Below are 23,517 nucleotides of genomic sequence, written 5' to 3' on the forward strand. Positions count from 1 at the left end.
GGAGAGGAGAGTCTCCCTTTCCACTTCCGCAATTAGGGCACTCACAGTTTTGGAGGGGTCTCTTGGATCCTTTAGGAGCACTCCACTTCCTTCAGAAGGTCTGTGTCTGATCTCAGGTCTCAAGGTCATGTCCTTGGTGCTGCCTGATCTGTGTCCAGTGACAGCAGGAGTTGCCGCGGGCTCCACACTGACTTTTAAGTAATAGCCATTCTGACTGGTGTAAGGTGGCATCTCAGTGTGTTTAAATTTACATTTCTCTTGTGATTCATGATATTGAGAATTTTTTCATGTGTTGGTTGACCACTTGTATTTCTTCTTTTGAGAAATATCTGCTCATATCCTTTGCCCAGTTTTTAATGGGGTTGTTCATTTTCTTTCTGTTGATTTGTTTGGGTTCTTTATAGATTCTAGATATTATTCATTTCAGAGGCATAATTGGTAAATAATTTCACCCATTCTGTAGGTTGTCTGTTTATCTTGTTGATTACCTGTTTATCCTGTTGATTATTCTGCAGAAACATTTTGGTTTGATTAAGTCACATTTGTCTAATTTTGCTTTGTTGTATTTGCTTTCAGGGTCTTCATTATAAGTCCTTTGCCTAGGCTAATGTCCAGAAAAGTTTTTCCAGGCTTTCTTTTAAGATTCTTATAGTTTAAGTCCTATGTTTAGGTCTTTAATCCATCTTAATTTTTTTATGTGATGAGAAATAGGGATCCAGTTTCATTCTTCTGCATATGGCTAGCTAGTTACCAAGCACCATTTATTGAATAGGGTGTCCTTTCTGCATTGTTATTTTTGTTAGCCTTATTGAAGATCAGTCGGATGTAGGTATGTGGCTTTATTTTGGGGTTCTCTATTCTGTTCTATTGATCTGTGTCTGTTTTTGTATCAGTATCATGCTGTTTTAGTTACCATAGCCTTGTAGTATAATTTGAAGTCAGGTGACGTGATGTCTCCAGATCTGTCCTCTTCCTTAGGAGTACTTTGGCTATTCAGGCTTTCTCTTGGTTCTATGTACACTTTAGGATTTTTTTTTTTTAATTCTGTGAAAAATGATGTTAGTAATTTGTTAGGAATTACATTGAGTCTATAGATTGCTTCGGGAATATGGTCATTTTAACAATATTGATTCTTCCAATTCATGAACATGGAATGTTTTTTCATTTATTGGTGTTATCTACAATTTAAAGAAATTAAAGCATCACTGTTTTGTAGCTCTCCTTGTAGAGATCTTTCACCTCCTTGGTTAAATATATGTCTAGGTATTTTTTGTGCAGCTATTTTAAATGGCATTAAGTTCCTGATTTGGTTCTCAGATATATCAGTGCTGGTGTATTAAAAATGCTACTGATTTGTGTATGTTGATTTTGTATTCTGAGACTTTACTAAAGTCACTAATCAGGCCTAGAAATCTTCTAGAGGAGTCTTTAGGGTTTTTTAGGTATATGATCATGGCATATACCTGTTCATCTCAGTGAACAGAGATAAGTTGACTTCCTCTTTTCCAATTTGGATGCCTTTTATTTCTCTTGCCTGATAGCTCTAGCTAGGACTTTCAGTGCTATGTTGAATAGGAGTAGTGATACTGAACATCCTTGTCTTGTTCCAGTTCTTAGGGGAAATGTTTCAACTTTTCCCCATTCAGCGTGATTTTGGCTGTGGGTTTATCATATATGGCTCTTATTATTTTGTTTGGGTTCTTTATAGATTCTAGATATTATTCATTTCAGAGGCATAATTGGTAAATAATTTCGCCCATTCTGTAGGTTGTCTGTTTATCTTGTTGATTACCTGTTTATCCTGTTGATTATTCTACAGAAACATTTTGGTTTGATTAAGTCACATTTGTCTAATTTTGCTTTGTTGCATTTGCTTTTCATTTATGCCTAGTCTGCTGAGGGTTTTTTTTTTTTTTTAATCATGAAAGGATGTTGGATTTTTATGGAATGCTTTTTCTGCATCTATTGAGATGATCATATGGTCTTTGTGCTTGGTTTTGATTACGTGGTGGATCATGTTTATTGATTTGTGTATGTTGAGCCATCCTTGCTTCCCTGATCATGGTGAATTATTTTTTCATGTGCTGTTGTAGTTTACTAGTATTTTGTTGAGGATTTTTGCATCTATGTTCAGCAGAAATATTGGCCTGTAGTTTTCTTTTTTGTTGTTGTTGTGTTCTTGCCTGATTTTGATAATCATGGTGATACTGGATTCATAGAATGAGATGGGAAGGGAGCCCTCCTCTTTGATTTCTTTTGGAATAGTTTCACCAAGACTGGTACCACCTCTTCTTTGTACCTCTGGTAAAATTTGGCCATGAATCCATCTTGTCCTGGGCTTTTTTTATTGGGAGATTTTTTAAAAATTATTATTGATTTAATTTCATTACTTGTTATTGGTCTGTTCAGGGTTTCTATTTCTTCCTGGTTCAATCTTGGGGGTTGTATGTTTCCAGGAATGTATTCATCTTCTTTAGGTTGTCTAGTTTGTGTGAATAGAGGTATTCATAGTAGTCTTTGATGATCTTTTCTATTTCTCTGGTAACGGTTGTGATGTCATCTTATCATTTCTAGTACTTATTTGAATCTTTCTGTTTTCCTTAGTCTAGCTGGTGGTCTGTCCATTTTGTTTAGCCTTTCAAAGGATCAGCTTTTCATTCATTGATCCTTTCTTTTTTTTTTTTTTTGGCCTCAATCTCATTTATTTTTGCTGTGATCTGTGTTATTCTTTTCTTCTGATAGCTTTTATTTTATTTTGCTCTTGTTTTTCTGGTACCTTCAAGTATGATGTTAAATTGTTAATTTGAGATCTTTCTATCTTTTTGATGTAAGCATTTAATACTATAAACTTTCCTCTTAGCACTGCTTTTGCTATATCCTTGGAATTTTGGTATGCTGTGTCTTTATTTTTATTTGAGAGATTTTTTTTAATTTCCGCCATTATTTTATTATTTACACAAATGTTGTTCAGGAGAAAGTTGTTTAGTTTCCATGTACTTGTATAGTTTTGAAAGTTTCTCCTTAGTATTGATTTCCAATCTTATTCCACTGTGGTCCAAGAAGATACTTGATATGATTTCAATTTTTTTTGAATTTATTGAGACATCGCTTACAGACAAGCATACAGTTAATTTTGGGGAATGTTTCATGCACAGATGAGAAGAATGTATATTCTGCAATTGTTGGGTATAATGTTCTATAAATGTCTATTAAGTCCTTTTGCTCTATAGTCCAATGTAAGTCCAGAGTTTCCTTGTTGATTTTCTGCCTTGATTATCTGTCTAGTAATGTCAGTGGGGTGTTGAAGTCCACCACTATTAGTGTATTGCTACTAATCTGTTTTCCTAGGTCTAGTAGTATTTATTTTACAAAGCTGAGTGCTTCAGTATTAGGTTCATATATACTCAGGATAGTTAAATCTTCTTGTTGTATTGAACCTTTTATCATTACACAATGTATTTGTCTTTTTTTTAACTGTTGTTGGTTTAATGTCTGTGTATCTTATATGAGAATGGCTATTCCTGTTTGCTTTACTTTTCCATTTGTGTGATATATCTTTTTCTACCTTTTTACTTTGAGTCTGAATGCATCTTTAGTCAGTAGGTGAGTCTCTTGTAGACAGAAGATGGCTGTGTCTTTTTTGAAATCCTATTTGCCACTCTATATCTTTTAAGCAGGGCATTGAGGCATTTATGTTAAAAGTTAATGTTGATATGTGAGATTTTGTTCTTGATGTAATGTTGTTAGCTAGTTCTTTTGAAGTTTCTATTGTGCAGCTGCTTTACAAGATCTGTGAACTTTGTACTTATGTATCTTTTTCTGTGTTGTCCTTTTGTTTCTATATTTAGAAATCCTTTGAAAATTTCTTGTAGGACCGGGCTAATGATGACAAATTCTCTTAGTGTTTTCTTGTCTGGGAAAGACTTTCTCCTTCATTTATGAAACTCAGTTTGGCAGGATATAAAATTTCAGCTGGCATTTCTTCTTCTTTAAGGAGGCTAAAAATAGATCCTCATCTTTTCTGTTATAGGGCTTCTGCTGAGAAGTCCACTGTTAGTCTAATCAGTTGTCCTTTGTAGGTGCTTTGACTCCTCTCTGTAACTGGCTTTAATTTTTTTTTTTTTTTTTTTTAGTATGGACTTCAGAGGGTCTGGTGACTATATGAGTTGGCAATGTTTGGCTTGCATAAACTCTCACAAGTATTCTCTAAATTTATCTGAATGTCTAGTAATATCTGGATGTCTACCACTCAAGCAAGATTAGGGAAATTTTCTTAAATTATTCTCTAAAATATGTTTTTCAAGTTGTTTACTTTTTCTCCTTCTCTATCAAGAATTCCAAAAATGTGTAGGTTTGGTCACTTTACATAATCTCATATTTCTCATAGACTTTGTCATCTTAATGGAAGATAAACTCTAATATTATCTAATCTTTCAGCCTGCAATCTCTTTGCTGTCCCAGGGCTCTTTCCTGTCATTAACTAGCATCTCATTAGGTAAGCCTTCCTATTGCTAACCATCTCTGCTGGAGTATTTCTTCATTATTTCATTATTATTATTTTTTTTTCTTTTTTTTTTTTGAGACGGAGTCTCGCTGTGTCACCCAGGCTGGGGTGCAGTGGCGCGATCTCGGCTCACTGCAAGCTCCGCCTCCTGGGTTCACGCCATTCTCCTGCCTCAGCCTCCGAGTAGCTGGGACTACAGGCGCCCGCCACCACGCCCGGCTAGTTTTTTGTATTTTTAGTAGAGACGGGGTTTCACCATGTTAGCCAGGGATGGTCTCGATCTCCTGACCTCGTGATCCACCCGCCTCGGCCTCCCAAAGTGCTGGGATTACAGGCTTGAGCCACCGCGCCCGGCTATTTCATTATTTTTAAAGTTAAATTACAAGCCCAGCAGGTTAGCAACTACACCTGGTTGGCTTTCTCTATTACTTAACATTTCTGTTAGTACTTAGTGTATTTTTCTTTATTTTCCTTTAATATTCATTTTTTGGCAATACAATTGAGAATTGATATTACCACAAATATTAAATATCATCAATTTCTAAGGCCTCCTTACCAGATATGATCTGTTCTTTGGTGGGCTAATTGTTAAGTAGGGATCAGAGAATGTTAGGGAAAAAACTCAACTTGGGAGCAACAGAGAAGCATCAGGAAGTAATGGAAAGAATAAATTCATGCTTGGACAAATCTGCCTTTGAGCCTTAAATTGCTGTGTGACCTTGGACAAGTCCCTTGAGCATTCTAGGACCCTGTAAAATTAAGTCAGTTATATATGTCCCAATATTCCAGAATTCTGATATCTTACTTTACAAGGAAAAGAGAGAGACATTTACTCCAAGAATAATTTTGAGGGAAGTCACCACCAAAATTAAAGATCCCCTTTTTTTATAGCCAAACTAAATATTTAGCTTATGCTATTCTCATCCTGTTTCTCAGATTGTATAGCTGTTTGTAATTCTCTTCTCATTTTCTATTTTAGCATATATATATATACACATATATACACACATACACATACACACACATATATATATATATAGAGAGAGAGAGAGAGAGAGTCAAACTTTTTTGCCCAGGCTGGAGTACAGTGGCTCAATCTAGGCTCACTGTAGCCTTGAACTCCCAGCTCCCAGGCTCAGGTAATCCTCCCACCTCAGCCTCCCAAGTAGCTTGGAATACAGGCATGCACCACCATGCCCAGCTAATTTTTTGTATTTTTAAATAGAAACAGGGTTCACCATATTGCCCAAGCTGGTTTCGAACTCCTAGGCTCAAGTCATCCACCTACCTTGGCCTCTCAAAGGATTACAGGCATAAGCCACTGCACCTGGCCAGCATATACTTTTTTAAAAAAATTTATTTATTTTTCTTTTTTGAGACAGAGTCTCACTCTGTTACCCAAGCTGGAGTGCAGTGGCATGATCTTGGCTCACTGCAACCTCCACCTCCCAGGTTCAAGTGATTCTCCTGCCTCAGCCTCCCAAGTAGCTGGGATTACAGGTGTGTGCCATCATGCCCAGCTAATTTTTGTATCTTTTTAGTAGAGTTTTGCCATATTGGCCAGGCTGGTCTTGAACTCCTAACCTTAAGTAATCCACCTGCTTCGGCCTCCCAAAGTGCTGGGATTACAGGCATGAGACGCTGTGCCCAGCCCCAGCATATACTTTTATAATCAACACATTTCCTCAATAATCTCCAATCTACCTTAATATTTTTACTATATGTTTGTTTTTCTTTTCTTTTTTCATGTGTCATTTGTTTCTCTATTAATAGATTCTTAACTTCTTCCCTTTTGAATTGTTCTTCCTACCACCTTGCTTTGTGATGGAATTTCTAACAAAAATTAGGCAAAGTTGTCATGGTGGTGATGCTTCCATTTTTTTTTACCATTAAGTAAGGACTATACATTTCCTGTGTCCATAGCTTAATTTCTGTTTTTCTGTGAGTAAAAGTATATTTTGAAAGTATAATTTTTAGAATGATTATGAGTATAGAAATATAAATGCTTGCGTTTTAAATTATTATTTGATGGATAACCAAGTCTAATTCCTACAAAAACACGCTTCTCAAATTCATATGTACCTTCATTTCACATTTTGTCTGTCTTCTAATTAGCTGTTATATAATTTTTTTCATTTTATCCCCCTTTAGATCTTTAATTCCAACTTTCCAACCTCTTATTCCTCTCTTCCTTTTTAAGCATAATGCTATCACACATATCTCCTTCCCACATGTGTCTTCAAGTATTTTTCCCAATATGGAGAGACAGAGCTGATGCTAGGCGAAACTGTGAAGGAAATTTATCTTTCCTTGCCCTTTCACCCTCCACTTGGAATTGTCCTTCCTTTTCCTTTTGCATCACCATCTTCTACAGGTCTCTCTTTTCCCTCTGGTTGGGTATAATAGATTCAGGTTGGCCTTCTGTACTGTCCCAAATTTTGGACTTTTTCTGACCTCGCTCTACCATGAAGACTTATCTGTCCTGGTTTCCATTTGTTTAAGGTGCACTTAAGATCTGAATCATTGCCTGTCCCAAAATGAACTAACGGCTCATGTATTCTCCCTCCCTAGGAAAAATATAGTTACCAGAGTTTATTTAGGGGTTTTGACTATATGGGAATAATGCAAGATGTCATGCTTGAAAAACTTTTAATATATCTGACTTGCATCTCCCCTAAATATTTCACTATGTCCAGCAAACACTGACTAGAATGAAGAGAAACCCTAAAGGAGAAAATTGATATACCTACTACTTTCAAAATGAGGAAAAAGACTTGTCATTAAAATTTCTAAAGATAAAATTTCTCAACGAAAAACAAACATATTCACCTGAGATTTGGGTGGATTTTTTTTCCTATAACTTTTTTTACACAAAATAGAGTTGTAAAAGAAACAGACCTCAGCATTCAGGTTACTGACAATCACACATACAGATTTTAGTTCCTCCGTGTTTTTGTTTTTAGCTATTGAATTTTTATCACTTACAAACTTTACTGTATGTGGATTTCTTCCTTTTACCCACAGTATCTTCTCCTGAATTTCCTTTCATTATTAATCTGCATAAAATCTGACACACATTGCTTCAAATCCCTCACTAATCTATTTGCTAAGCGTGTCACCATTATAAAGCACTTTGAAATACATTAGCACATTTGGTACTTCCCCCAATATCAGTTAGATGTGGCAGGCTTCATGGCACATGTAACTAATCATGTCACATCTAACTCATCATGCCACATCATGGTGGGAAAACCAGTGCTTAGAGAAACTGTCTTCAGCTACTTAAGTTACATGAGGAGCAGTGGCAGAGGCCCCAACTCACATCCTCTGACCTCATCCACACACCCAGGATCCTTTCCCTGCTAATGCCACACAGAATCAACCACGTGATAATTATGGGGAGTTTTTCTTCTGTGTTTTTTTTCCAGTTAAAAAACAAACAAAAAATTCAATGAGTTTATAATTTTATATTCAAACCCCACACCCATGCAATCACATGCCTTAGGATTTTAAAACCCTACCCACAAAATTCAGAAGGGTAAGTGAACACCTACGTCCTCCTCTTACTAAACACATCAAAACACTAAAGTAAAGTGTCAGGCACACCAAGCAAGCCTAGAGTGAGATAAGGTGCATAGATAAAATGCTGGTTTCTGTGATGCATATTATTTGCATAATATGTACATTACTCATTCAAGACTGGGAATTACCACTTTAAAATAAAGTATATTGAATACCTTTTAGGATTGCCCTGATTTTCAAACATTCTTTTGAATATATAACAATTCCCAGAAACCAGTTCCATTCTCAATCATCCTGGGAGCCATCTGATGAGGATCTAATAGTTAACTTTGTAATTAGAATGCAAACATTAATGTAAGAGTACAAAAAAGACGTTGCAATGAGCAAGAGAAGACAGATTGTAGTAGTAAAGCTAAGTGATGCAACGATATTCTTAAAACATGGCACATACACATACTTTTGTTTGGCATTCCCAGTAAATGATTTTTAGATACTAAAATTTCTCAGTAGCTTTTCTATACGAATAGCCTTCAAACTATTTCTGTTCTGTATTTTACCTTTCAATCAAACTTTCTATGGCTTTTGGTTTTCCAATATATTTCTTCCCATTTATTGTACATTTCAAATAATACTCTTCTTTCCTCTATCCCATTTTTAACTAAATTCGTTAAGAAAAATTCTGGAAGCCTTTTGGCTTGAACCCAGAATTCAATGTTCCAGTTCAGCCAGTAACAAGTCATATTCTTTTTTTCACCCAGGGCATGTCCTGATTTACTCTTTTAATTTACTGAAATCAAAAGCCTGCTTTTTGGGGCATGTTAAGACTAGCTCCATTAGCTATAAGACAGATAGGGGGATGAATTCTAAATATATTACTTCCTGCTTTGGAAAATGCCTTTAAACTCTTCTGTTTTTACTTCTCATTAACCTCACCTTTTAGGATTACCTGGCTTATTGCCCCATGACCCACACTTCCACACTTTTTTTTTTTTTTTAACTCACCGGCTGCCTTTTTACACCTAGCCAATTTTTCCAGACCAGGATCCGAAGCTGATGAAACTGGGAAGCCATCCTTCAAACACCCCAAATGAGAGATCTCCTCTTCTTTTCTCCACTCCACAAATGAAGAATTGATGCCCCGTCCAACTTGCTGTATATCAGTGTATCAGTTCCCCTTTCACGGCATAGCTTCCTTGAGGGCTGGGGTAAGAAACCCACGGTTCTTCTGTTTCTGCTGGATTTTTCCCTGTGGTTAATCCTTAACCAAGAGGCACTTCTCAATCAACGCTTCTTCCAAAAGAAGGACCCAGATCAGTATCTTTGGGTGGCTTATGCTTATTTTAAAATAATATCCAGGTGCTGCTTGTTGCACGAAGTCCAGACTCAAAAGAGAATGAGGATCATTCAGATAATGCCTAAAAGAAAAAAAAAAGCGGCAGCTGAACCCACACCTCCTACTCTCCATGAAATTAATTGCCTATCCACACCTTAGAGAGCATGTCACCTGCACTGGATGCGTCACAGGAATTAGGGGGTGGGACCCTTGCCAGGCCAGTAGGACTTGTCCTACATTCTCTTGTCTTCTTTCCTGCACACAGTGTCTGCTCTAGCCGAGGCAAGGCACAGAGAGCATTTCACAGACACTGGGCCCAGTGGCTCTTTAATATTAAAGTGTCATTAAAATGATTTAAATCAATAAGGCCATAGCTTAGCTGCAAAGCTCTGAGCCTCAGCCCATCATTAGATATACTAGGGAAAGTATCCGTCTTTAACCTAAAGTTGAATGTTTCGATTTTGGGGGAATAACTATGTTGACCAGGTCCCACCTTTCATCACAGTGTACTCAGTTAAACACAGTGCAGAAAAGGAAAGGTAGGCTGTAGGGGACATAAATGACAAACTGGAGTCAATTCGCGAGTGGAGATTCATATGTCTATTACAGGTAAGCCACATTGTTTCAGGCTCTTATAGTGAAAGGGGACGCAGGGTGATCCAAGATATTTCTATGTCCTCTTTCCATGATACATTCCTCCCTCTCTAAGACCCTGCCTTTCAAAGTTATCCCCAAGTTGACATCTTCAATGAAACCTTTTTGGATATACCCCATAGAATAGATTCTCTTGCCTTTGAGTCTAGCATCATTCTTTGTTGCCCTCTCTCAAGGAACTTAAACTTTTTGCATTATTTTTATTTGTGTATGTCTTATTTTTCTTACAAGACAAGTTATTTGAGGACACGGACTATATCACAGTACTTTATATATCATTAGTGTTCAATACTTGCTACTGAATGTAATTGACTAAAATACTGGAGCCAAGGCTAGTAGGGTGAAGCTCCCCTTTGATCCTCACACCTATCCTGACTAATCCAGACTCTACTTGCAAAATCCGTTAAAGCATTAAGAGTTGGCCCTTCAGCAGGTGCGGTGGCTCACGCCTGTAATCCCAGCACTTTGAGAGGTCGAGACGGGCTGATCACTTGAGGTCAGGAGTTCAAGGCCAGCCTCACGAACATGGTGAAACCCTGTCTCTACTAAAAACACAAAAATTAGCCAGGCGTGGTGGTGGGCACCTGTTATCCCAGCTACTTGGGAGGCTGAGGAGGGAGAATCACTTGAAACCAGGAGGCAGAGGTTGCAGTGAGCTGAGATGGTGTCACTGCACTCCAGCCTGGGCAAAAGAGCGAGACACCATCCGAAAAAAAAAAAAAAAAAAAAGGAATCTAACACAGGTCCTGCCTCATAGTAAGTGGTCAATTAATTCTTATTAAATAATTGGGTAGCAATGTTTGCTAAGGACTTATTGAATCATCCTAGGAGTCCTATTATATAGAAACTGCCATTATTCCCCTTTTCAGTGGAGGAAAGTGATATTTAGAAGTGCCATAACTTGCCGGAGTTCACCTAGTTAGCAGTGAGGACAGTGGGAACAGCAGAGAAGGAACTCGAACCTCGTTTCTGTACTTTTAGTCTCTATGCTCTGTTTTCTCCAGTCCCATGTATTACACTTCACAGAAAGAGCTGAGAAACAAATGAACATCAGGGATTTTCCCTGTTTCTCTAGGGGGGCCTATAAATCACTTGTAGAGATTTTTTTGGAAGTACACGCATGAAAAATTATTGCCAAAATGAGTGCACAAAGAGTAGTTGCTCCAGGAATTCAGGAAAAGGAAGGATGCTCTTTCAGGCTTCTTGATAGAGCCTCACGGCACTTCCCAGCCTGGCTCTTGCCAGCTTCATCAGTTGTCTCTCCACCTTCAGCCATCCCTCCTGCCATCTGCTAGAATACTTTAGATGAGGACTGTTCACTTTCAGGCTTTGGTCATGCTGTTCCCTCTGCCCAAAATGAAATTGTGCTCATTCTCAAACGACTGACTCAAGTGTTACTTCCCCTCTGAAGCCTTTTCCAGCACTTCCACCCACCACACCCCCACCCCCGGCTGAATTAATCACCCCTTCATCTGTTTTCCCATAAAGCTTTGTTCGCACAGATAGTCAACTCCCTTATTACCTTCTATTATAGTCAGTCTGTCTCTCTGTCCATACTCTGAGCCCCTTGAGTACAGGGACCATGTCTCATGGAACACCACGATTTCGAGATAAATTCTATATTCCTGAATGGTGAGAATTCTGACCCAGCTAAATCTAAGAGCTGGTCTGAAGATAAAGTAGAAGATAAAGTTGGAGAGTTAGGGACCTAAAGCTAAGGAGGAGAAGATATCATATTGTGGATTTAGAATGAAACGTTCCTGGAAACTCTTCTTAAGAGAGAGAGTATGATAAAGCCGATGCTGTGGGATGATGAAAATGTTAGTAGAATGAGACGTTGATTGAAATTGAGACTTGAAATCCTTTTTTTTTTTTTTTGAATAGAAAAAACAAGTGAATTGAGTTAGTGATGATGTAAAGCAGTTCAGAAATTTTAACAGCAACCAGATTATAATTTTACTCCTTCACCTCAACACTGGTTTTTGTGTATAGTATCAGTGACAACTCTTTTTTTTTTTTTTTTTTTTTTTTTTTACCATTAACTTACTTTTACATTAAGGTGCAACGGATACTCATCACCTACAGGACCTGATCTTTATAATAAACCTGTGAGGTCAACATTATTATACCTACTGTATAGATGAAGATGCATGGGACAAGTAACTTCCTGAGGTCACACAGATAATGAGTGTCAGAACAGTAATTTGAACCCAGGTTTCTGTGTCTGCAAAGCCTGTTCTCCAACAGGCCCTCATAAAGCAAGCATGGGTAAGAAAACACAGCAAGTGCACGCATTTAACCTAGGTGGAAATGTGCAACAAGTTGGGAAATCGAAGCTAACTCATGGTAAAAATAACAGCATCCTTCTTTTACAAGAAGGATGAGACTCCACCCAAGGATTATAATAATGAGGCACCAGTTGCTAATACCTCATTACCTAAGATCCACCTGCGATGTAAGACATTGATAACTGAGGCTATGAAGCAGGTGGGTGTGAGGAAGGTATCAGATTCAGGATTTTCAAGTGCTTTATCAGCACTGAGACACTCCAATGATAATGTAGACAAAAGAATTGTGTCAAGAAGCAACTGGTAAAAATCTGATCCACAAAACCTGAAAGCAAGACATATTTCAAGGGAGCTTTACAAAGTCTCGCTCACTCCAAGCTGTTACAGAGCACCTTATCCCTCCAAGGTGATTTCAATGGCACAGAATTCCTCATCACAAATAACACAGGCATGTCAGAGACCAAGTTTGATAAATCAATCGATTATCTTACATTGAGCCATGTGAGTATGGCAATTTCAGGGTGATTTCCCATCTTGCGAAGAATTACTCATCCACTCACTCAGGGTGAGTAATCATTTTCTTAAACTGGTGATGTTGAATTAATTAATTTTACTACATGTGTAGTGTAATCTTGTGAGGCTAAGAAAAAACTGACACCCCTAAAATTTGGAATTTTTTGGCCAGCCTATTCAACTGATGGAAAGATACGGGGTAGAGTATTCAGAAAGATCATCTCCTCCTCTTTGCAGTATAAGTTTTAATAATCAAGTCTCCATTTTAAAGGAAAAATGAAAATGAAAAATAGTATTTTTTCTTCTCAATTTATGTTTTTCCCCTCATAAAACCTTAAACAGCTTACAAGACAAATCTGTATATTTATCTACTATCACTTGTTTCTTTATGGAAAAAATACAACAAACCAATTTTTGCATGTGTTTTAGTCTTTGATGACTGACCTGTTCCCAGAGAAATTTAAAAAAAGAATATCCCAATAGTAAAGGTTTCTATAGCATGCATTCTCTTGGGCACAACAGAAACTGTCTTAGAAAAGATTAATTTTGGCAGGGCGCGGTGGCTCAAGCCTGTAATCCCAGCACTTTGGGAGGCCGAGACAGGCGGATCACGAGGTCAGGAGATCGAGACCATCCTGGCTAACACAGCAAAACCCCATCTCTACTAAAAGATACAAAAAACTAGCCGGGCGAGGTGGCGGGCACCTGTAGTCCCAGCTACTCGGGAGGCTGAGGCAGGAGAATGGCGTAAACCCGGGAGGCGGAGCTTGTGGTGAGCTGAGATCTGGCCACTGCACTCCAGCCTGGGTGACAGAGCGAGACTCTGTCTCAAAGAAAAAAAAAAAAGAAAAAAGGAAAGATTAATTTTATTAAATAAGCTAGAAAATTATCATTTCTAGCATTTTCAAATTCCAACTTATAGGAAAAATAAATCACCCAGTTATCTGTCCCCTCAATCTTGAGCAACACACAGGTTTTCTTTCTTTCTTTTTTTTTTTTTTTTTTTTTTTTTTGAGGTGGAGTCTTGTTCTGTCACCCAGGCTGGAGTGCAGGGGTACAATCTCTGCTCACTGCAATCTCTGCCTCTGGGGTTCAAGAGATTCTCCTGCCTCAGCCTCCTGAGTAGCTGAGACTGCAGGCGTGCACCACCATGCCCAGCTGATTTGTGTATTTTTAGTAGAGATGGGGTTTCACCATGTTGGTCAGGCTGGTCTCAAACTCCTGACCTCGTGATCCGCCTCCCATTTCGTATGTGCAACTACTACTATATTACTTTGAAAGCATAAGGCTAGTGGGTAAAGGAACTGGTCAATAATTTCAATTCAAATAAATAATCAAACATTTTAGTTGAAAAGTCTCATTCAAGCACTAACTGATCAGCAATATTTTGTTTTGGTTTTTGAGACAGTCTTGCTCTGTCACCCAGGCTGGAGTGCAGGGATATAATCTCAACTCACTGCAACCTCTGCCTCTCAGGTTCAAGTGGTTCTCCTGCCTCAGTCTCCTTGGTAGCTGGGATTATAGGCATGCACCACCATGCCTGGCTAATTTTTAGTATTTTTGGTAGAGACGGGGTTTTGCCATATTGGCCAGGCTTGTTTCAAACTCCTGACCTCAAGTGATCCACCCGACTCAGCTTCCCAAAGTACTGGAATAACAGACGTGAGCCACCACGCCTAGCCTGATCAGTAATATTTTGGAAGCAGAGAAGGAAAGGTACAGGGGGAAATGAAAGAGAACAACTGATTGGCATGTATAGTGGTAGCTGATAGCTTGACTCTTGAACAAGAGAATGTACAAATAGAGTAGGATAAATTCACAAGTCCACACTCAAATATATCCATTTTTGTATGTGTTTATATGGATGTAAATATATGCTGTGTTTATGTGGATGTAAGCATATACCCATATATGCTTCTTTACAAATATGTAGCTAAAGATAAAAAGCATATGCAAAAGTATGTAAAAAAAATTCACAAAATTTTAACCATTAGATAAGCACATATGGATTGTAAATGGAAAGAAAATGGTATATAATAAAAATGAAACATCTGGCTCTCCAGATATGCATTTTAATGAGTGTTTTAATGATAGCATGTGACAAGCAGAACATATGGCCATTATATCAGTGAAGTCTTGCTACAGATAACTGGACAGAGATTTTGAATCAAACTTTGCAGCATATAGTTTCACCCACGGTATTTTTCTAAACACATCAACTTCAAAATTAACTAACTGTGCATTCGTTAATTTGTATTATGATTGTGAGCATCAAGTTTGTATTTTAACCCTTTTGCAAGGGGGAAGTACTCCCATATAACACACAATAAATATATCTCAATCTAAAATAATCATTTAAGTGGCAGGAATGACGTTAACCTTGCCCTTTTGTTACTACCTGTGATTTTTTTTCTGGACCATGAACTTGTTTTGAAAGCTAGTTGTGACCTGTATATAGACAATAAAAAAAGAAGAAAATTGTCCAAAACACTCTGAGAGACTTGCACAAACTTCCCTACCACGGAGACTTTTATAGGAAACATAATCTCATTCTCACCTACAGCTTGACCCTCAAATCATCAGCCTTCCTCCAATAATGAAAGTTCACTGCTTAGAGCCAACAACCATTTTGTGTAGCACAAGGAGCCCATGAAACAGAATTCTGTTGACATCATGGCTCTGCAGCCTCAGAAGGTCGTTGGCAAGATGCCACTTTGATATAGCAACTTCATTCTCTAAACTAGGGGCCATGTGAGAAATGTCAAATCACATTGAAAGTGAAGGTACAAACTTACTGCAAGGGGAGAGAATGCCACAGGGCTTATTGAAATAATTGTTTTGGCTCACAAGAACGCAGAGAATGTGGAGGGAAAGAGCAGAGGAGCTGTACTGAAGAGAGAGGTGTCGAGGCCAAGCTACCACTTTCTGAGGGTCAATTGCTTTATCTAGAAAGTGGGGTGATAATTATTCTCAGCCTACAGGTTTACTGTGGAATTAAACTAAAAGATCAAACAAATATAAATAACCTAGAGGATAGTTGAGGCCCCTTCTGCCTGCCCAATTCCTGCCATCTGTGCACTGTCTTGGGTTAATACCCTATAAAACCCAGATGGAAACTCATTGGTGGTGTATATTAATTGAAAGCAAAACAAAACAAAACAAAAACAAAAAAAAACCACACACAAAGTATTCCGTGAGTTTAGCACACTTTTTTTTTTTTTTTTTTTTGAGATGGAGTTTCTCTCTTGTCACCTAGGCTGGAGTGCAATGGCACAATTGTGGCTCACTGCAACCTCCGCCTTCCAGGTTCAAGCAATTCCCCTGCCTTGGCCTCCTGAGTAGCTGGGATTACAGGTGCCCACCATCATGCCTGGCTTTTGTATTTTTAGTAGAGATGGGGTTTCACCATGTTGGCCAGGCTGGTCTTGACCTCCTGGCCTCCCAAAATGCTGGGATTACAGGCGTGATTAGCACACTTATTAATGATTAGGGGGTGACAAGTTGTTCCATGTATATGGCCTCTCACCATCTCCCCAACTCAACCTTTTTTCTCTCCCCCTTCCCTTTCCTTCTTCTCTTTACTCCATTCTTCCTTGTCCCTTTCTAGGACAATTAAATTCCTCTCCTTTCTGCTCAGTAGTTTAGAACCCTTCTCTGAAGCTTTAGTGCTTCCTGACCTCCAGACTCCAGAGGAATGCATTCACATCCAAACTTCTCAGTCACTGGAATAAAAGCTGTTCTCTTTTCACTACACGAGAAACCCTGATAGCAGCTCCTAAAGTAGCAAAAATTTCACCAACTCTTTACACTTAATTACTATTATTATTGACTAAAATAATGCTTGATCACTTGGAACCTTCAGAACAATGACAATCAAGGAAGATAATGAGATTAATTCCACAGCAATTATTTCAAACTCAAAGTAATATTCAATTCACATCAGGACACATGAAATACTGTCACTTTCTATTTTTTTCTTATACTCAAGGCAGTGTGAGGAGAAGTGTAAACCCCTCTGGGATCCCTGACATATTCTCAGGAGCCCAGAAATTCTTTCTGAAGATTGAGCACTTTGTTGCTTTCATATTTATAACATCCTTTGAAAAATTAAAGTTAGCCTACTCTGCTTCATCTGGATGACCCAGTCTGAACAATTAAGTTTGAAGCAATCCATCTGTGGTAGAACTGTTTACCCTCTTAGTGAATTAATAAGATTATCTAGCTTCTTAATATGGCAATGTAAAAATGACAGCAATTGTTACATAACTGCTATTGTAACTCACACTCAAAAGAATTGCTCAATTCCTTTAAAGTTATAACAGTAATATGTCTCTTTAGCAATGATGTTTCCTAACTAAAATTTTTCTCTTTTTTTTAAATGAAGTCTTTGATTTTGAATCATGATATGGCAAAGCAAAGTAAATACTACTTTAATTGCAGTGGGTCAGTGAGAAAAGAAGGAGGTGAACTTAATACAAAAATTATACATGCACAGCATGGAACAAGTACATACAAATGTTTTTTTAAATTATGTTTCAGCACAGAGCTGGCCTGCAGACTGCTGAAAAAGTCAGCAATAAATAACTTATTCATGATATTCTAAAAATTGTTTGAACATAAATGGAAGTTTCTTAGTTATAGTTTAAATCAAGAGGAGATTTCTCTTTGGAAGGCTCTTATTAAACATAAAGTCTGAACTAGCAAACAAAGCCTAAGAGTATTAATGGCATTACGTACAACTTATATACACATGCATTTCCCACATTTAGAATATACTGACTATGCTAACTCTTCCTTGTAGGTTAGAGTCAACCATTTAAATATCCAAAGATATGAGGTAAATATTCACAGTTAATCCCTATGATTAAAGGGATAAAGAACAGAAAATTAGATCATGAGCAACACTGGAAAAACTCTGGGGGCAAACATTTTGAGACCTGTGATGACCTTTTGATGTGTCAACTTGGCTAGGGTAAGTCTCCAGTTATTCAACTGAAGGCTAATCTTAGTGTTGCCGTAAAAGTATTTTGTAGGTGTGACTAAAGTTCATAATCAGTTACCTTTAAGTAAGAGAGGATCATCCTAGATTATCTGAGTGGGCCTGATCCAGTCAGTTGAAAGGCTTTAAGAGTGGAACTGAGGCTTCCCTGATAAAGAAGACATTCTGCCTGTGGCTAGAAGATTCGGCCCCGAAGTTCCAGCCTGCCTTTCCTGATATCCAGCCCTACAGATTTCAGACTTGCCTATCTATCTCCCACAATTACATAAGCCAGTTCCTTGCAAGAAATCTCATAATATATATCTCCTACTGGTTTATCTTCCTTGGTTGAATCTTGACTGGCCCCAATGACCTGATGACATGCAGATGTTCAGCACTCATAAGGTACTGATACCCAATACATATTTTAATCCAGCAGAACTTTGTAGGTATTTAAAAACTAACACTTCATTTAAAAACATTTTTTACTTTTTAAAAAGTTTCAGAGACAGTTTTGCCCGTATCCCAATACTTGAAGGGAAAAAAGGCACTTGCATTAATTTTTTAAAATAGCATCTACTTCTTATGAAGTAATGTTATTGATTATAAAACTGGGAAAGCTTTTTCAAGCAATTGCGGTAAACTTTACTGAACAATAAAGAGCCTGCAATGTAGGAAAACTTTAATGCAAGACAAATAGTCTTGGCAAACAGCCATTAATCGTAGGTACCAGCATGATGTCTCAAAGCATCAGATAGAACTGACTCAGGGGTTACACATCCAGAGAAGAAACAATTTGTCACTCTAGGAGAAACCAAGGAAGATTCAGAATGAATGTGGATCCATGATCCTCCCTTTTCCCAAATCTCACCAGCATCATGGACCCTGATATTCCAAGATTATAAAACCAACCCTCCATAAATTCCATTACTATCTGTTAAATTTTTTTATTTTATAATTTTTGTGCATACATATTAGGTGTATATATTTATGAGGTATCTTCGATATTTTGATACAGGCATACAATGTGTAATCACATTAGGATAAATAGAGTATCCATCACCTCAAGCATTTATTCATAGTGTTAACAATCCAATTATACCCATTACCATTTTAAAGAGAATCATAGTGGGTGAGAGAAATGTAAGACACTAAGCATTTATACCAAAGACACTGAGCCATAATATAGAGGTTATGTAAACTGGAAAAGACTGTTAAACTCTAAATTACCAAGTTTCTACAATTGTTTTTATTCCACATTATCCAGTGAAGGAAAATCTTGTAAAGAAGATCTGATCTAGGGGCAGGGCACGGTGGCTCACACCTGTAATCCCAGCATTTTGGGAGGCTGAGGCGGGTGGATCATGAGGTCAGGAGATCGAGACCATCCTGGCTAACACGGTGAAACCCTGTCTCTACTAAAAATACAAAAAATTAGCCAGTTGTGGTGGTGGGCACCTGTACTCCCAGCTATTCGGGAGGCTGAGGCAGGAGAATGGTGTGAACCCGGGAGGCGAAGCTTGCAGTGAGCCGAGATCGCGCCACTGCACTCCAGCCTGGGTGACAGAGCAAGACTCCGTCGCAAAAAAAAAAAAAAAAAATTCTATGTCAACTGAAATATATAAAGGTATGTTTATCATAGCAAGGGTAAAGTTTTACTATTGTCAACTGAAACATCACAAGATCTACAAATCTAGAAAAGGAGACTTTACTTGTAAAGGGTTACAGCCTACAAGGTGGCCATCCCCACAGGCTGGGAAGCACAGCCTCCCGCAATGACCAGAAACAGGCACTTTGAAGGAGGAGGAGCTGGGAGAGGAGCTTTATGCTGAGCTTATTGGCCAAACATACACATTCAACAGCTTACAAGAGGAGTTATGATCATGCATAAAGGTGGTCCTGACATGTGTATTGAACAAACATGCATATAACATATGAGCCATGTTCATTCTGGGGTGGCGACTTAACATTTAAGTATTTTACAGTCAGGCCCTAAACACCCAAAGATCTTTTCAGGGTATAAAGGCACTCAAGTGCGCATCCTTTATAACCCATCAGAACCAGTCCTGGTTGGTGATCTTCTTGTCAGAAGAAAATTATTAAGATCAGTCTCTTGTCCAATCAAAACTGTAGTTATGGCTTGTGAAACAGGGAGACTCAGTTAGTCAGTGTCTGGTGGTGAGCTACAATTGTTTTAATATTGCTTATCATGAGGCCAGTACTTGGTTAGCTGCTAGAGAAAAAGGAAAACCTACGGCAGTTAGAACATAGTCTATTCTTTAAGTGTAGTGGTGTGTGACTTAACCTTTATCTGGCATTGCCTTAGGTCTTGGTACATTATTGCCACAAAGAGTCCGTTTTGTCAGTATTATGATCTCATTTTTAACATTAATGCTGGTCAGCTGTTCTGTCTACACTGCAAAACAAAGAGGATATCATGAAGTGTGTCCAACCTCCCATGCTGTCATGGCTAGGAACTCAGTTTTTAAGGTTTCTCTCTCCAGGGTTCACCTTGGTCAAGAGGGTGTTCAATCCATGAAGGAACTTAGGATTTTGTTTTTACACTACAATGGTATGTTTTGAAAGCTGTTAATTTAATGTACAAGAACAATTATTAGGAACTTTGAAGTAGGTAAATAAAATATTATTGACAGTTAATATGAATACTAAGAGAAAATATACAAGCTTGTTACCTTTAGGAACACTATAGTAGTAACACCTCCAAGATGGTGCCTAGTGATCCTTACCTCCTGGGGTAGTATCTTCCCGTACTGAATAGGACTGACTTCCATAAATAATAATTGCATTAAGATTTCCAGGGCTATGTTGAAATAGACATTGAGGCTTTCAACTTCTCTCTCTTTAATTACCTTTTCTAGAGAAAGTCAGCTATCCTCTTGTAAGCACACTCAGGCAGGCTATGGAGAAGCTTGAGTAAGGAGGAAATTAGGCCTCCAGTCAACAACCAACACCAGCTTGCTAAGTTATTCATGTGTGCCAACTCGGAAGCAGATCTTTCAGCCCCAGTAAAGGTTTCAGGCAACTAAAGCCCTAACCAACATCTGGACTGCAATCTCGAGAGACCCCACCCCCACTCCAAGCCCAAACTGTGGGATAAGACATTTTGAGTTCCTTTTGCTGTGTGTACACTCTAGTTTAATTAGATCCCATTTGTCAATTTTGGCTTTTGTTGCCATTGCTTTTGGTGTTTTAGTCATGAAGTCTTTGCCCATGCCTATGTCCTGAATGATACTGCCTAGGTTTTCTTCTAGGGTTTTTATGGTTTTAGGTCTTACATTTAAGTCTTTAATCCATCCTGAGATTTTTTTTTTTTTTTTTTTTTTTTTTTTTTTGTATAATGTGTAAGGAAGGGGTCCAGTTGCAGTTTTCTGCATATATCTAGCCAGTTTTTCACAACATCATTTATTAAATAGGGAATCCTTTCCCCATTGCTTGTCTTTGTCAGGTTTGTCAAAGATCAGATAGTTGTAGATGTGTGATGTTATTTCTGAGGTCTCTGTTCCATTCCATTGGTCTATATATCCGTTTTGGTACCAGTACCATGCTGTTTTGGTTACTGTAGCCTTGTAGTGTATTTTGAAGTCAGGTAGCATGATGCCTCCAGCTTTGTTCTTTTTGCTTAGGATTGTCTTGACTATATGGGCTCTTTTTTGGTTCCAGATGAAATTTATAGTAGTTTTTTCTAATTCTGTGAAGAAAGGCAATGGTAGCTTGATGGGGATAGCACTGAATCTATAAATTACCTTGGGCAGTATGGCCATTTTCATGATACTGATTCTTCCTTTCCATGAGCATGGAATGTTTTTCCATTTGTTTCTGTCCTCTTTTATATCCTTGAGCAGTGGTTTGTAGTTCTCCTTGAAGAGGTCCTTCACATCCCTTGTAAATTGTATTCATAGGTATTAAATTCTCTTTGTAGCAATTGTGAATGGGTGTTCACTCATGATTTGGCTCTCTGTCTATTATTGGTGTATAGAAATGCTTGTGATTTTTGCACATTGGTTTTGTATCCTGAGACTTTTGTTTATAAGGTATAATCACTATTTACATTAATTCTAAGATGGAACTAGGTGGTATATATTATACAAGTCAGTTTCAACAATAACAAAAAAATTCTTACTACTGTACTTTGTTGATAGCAACACCCATGTAGCAAGTCTTATTAGTAAGGAGTGACTGTTTGCAAAAAACATTGTGTGGCTGGGACTTGCTGAAGAAGTAAGCATCCTGATGGGTCTTGAAATTATAAAGACTTCTCACATGCTGCCAGCTCTCAAGACTCTCTCATCATTCTGCTTCAGGGAAAATGCTGAAATTGGTTTGTAGGCAATGAATGCAGAGAGACAAGTAGAAATTAATAGAAAATTCTGTTATCTTTAAAGACAGTTGTTACATTGTGCCATCCACATATTTCTAAAACCCAGTGTTTAAGGAACAAATGTGTTTCAAGTGGTGGAAATGGAATAGAACACTAAAATGTTTCAGAGACGTACCTTTCCCCAATTGTGATATTTGTACTACAGTGAATATAGTGCTCAATTCATAGTGTCAACTTCAATTTTTACTGTCTTTTAAGACTTTTTCAGTTTGAAATAATTTTAGGCTTACAGAAGAATTAAGAACACTGTACAGTGAGTTCCTATATCCCCTTCATCAGTTTCCCCAGTGTAGCATAACCATAGTTCAATGATTGAAACCAGGAAATTAACATGGGTACAATACTGTTAACTAAAATATAAGCTTTATTCAGATTTTCCTCATCTTCCTACAATAGTCTTTTTTTCTGTTCCAGGATCCAATTTGGAATCCTATGTTGCATTTCGTTGACATGTCTCCACACTCTCCTCCAATCTGTTGTTTCTCAGTCTTTCCTTGCCTGCCTTTCAGGACTTCAAAACTTTTATGTAGTACTAAGTTACTATCTAATTTAGTTAATTTGTAGAGTATATCTCAGTTTTGGTTTGTCTCATGTTTGCTCATGATTGGAGTGAGCTTTGCATTATTATTGGGAAGGATAGTACAGAGACGATCTACACTTCTCAGGGCGCCGTATCAGGAGGGTGCATGATGCCACCTGTCACTATATCTTATTACCTGTGATATTAGCTTTAAGCCCTTGATTAAGGTGGTGTCTGTCAGATTTCTCCCCTGTGATGTTACCATTTGGAAGACATAATTTGGGGTGCAGATATCCTTTTTCTCCTTAAAATTTTGCCCAAAATTTCAGCATCCATAGGTGAATCTTGCCTGAAACAATTACAACTGTAGTGTTGTAATGGTAATTTTATATTTACCACCTTTCTTCTAGAATTACTAATTGAATTATTCTTCTGTAAAGAAGTGTTATCTCTTGTCTACCATTTGTATATTTATTCAGTTATTTATTTATGTCAAGATATTTCTTTTTTTGTCTTCCTACGTGATGGTAGCAGGTAATTTTTTAAGACTGTATTTTTTAAAGCAGTTTTAGCTTCACAGCAAAATTGAGAGTAAGATACAGAGAACTCTCATCCATCCTCCACTCCCACACATACATATTCACCCACAGAGGGGCATATTTTTAAAAATTGTGAACCTATACTGACATATCATTATTACCATAAGTCAATAGTTTATGTTAGGGTTCCTTCTTGGAGCTGTGCATTCTGTGGACTCGGACAAATGTATAAAGGTATGAATCTACCATTATAATATCATACAGAAT

The 23,517-nt window shown here is 37.8% G+C and overlaps 1 protein-coding gene across 1 annotated transcript in view; it reads right to left on the reverse strand.

The window, feature by feature from the left end:
- Window positions 1-9,421, reverse strand: part of ABCA12 (ATP binding cassette subfamily A member 12) — a 213,383-nt gene extending 203,962 nt beyond the window's left edge. The window contains exon 1 of the mRNA XM_005574203.5: window positions 9,029-9,421. Coding sequence (XP_005574260.3) covers window positions 9,029-9,097 — 69 coding nt within the window. The 5' untranslated portion in view covers window positions 9,098-9,421. The remainder of the gene's footprint in view (window positions 1-9,028) is intronic.
- Window positions 9,422-23,517: the final 14,096 nt, after the last annotated feature.

Source organism: Macaca fascicularis, chromosome 12 (assembly GCF_037993035.2).
Source record: "Macaca fascicularis isolate 582-1 chromosome 12, T2T-MFA8v1.1".
NCBI classification, from domain to species: domain Eukaryota; kingdom Metazoa; phylum Chordata; class Mammalia; order Primates; family Cercopithecidae; genus Macaca; species Macaca fascicularis.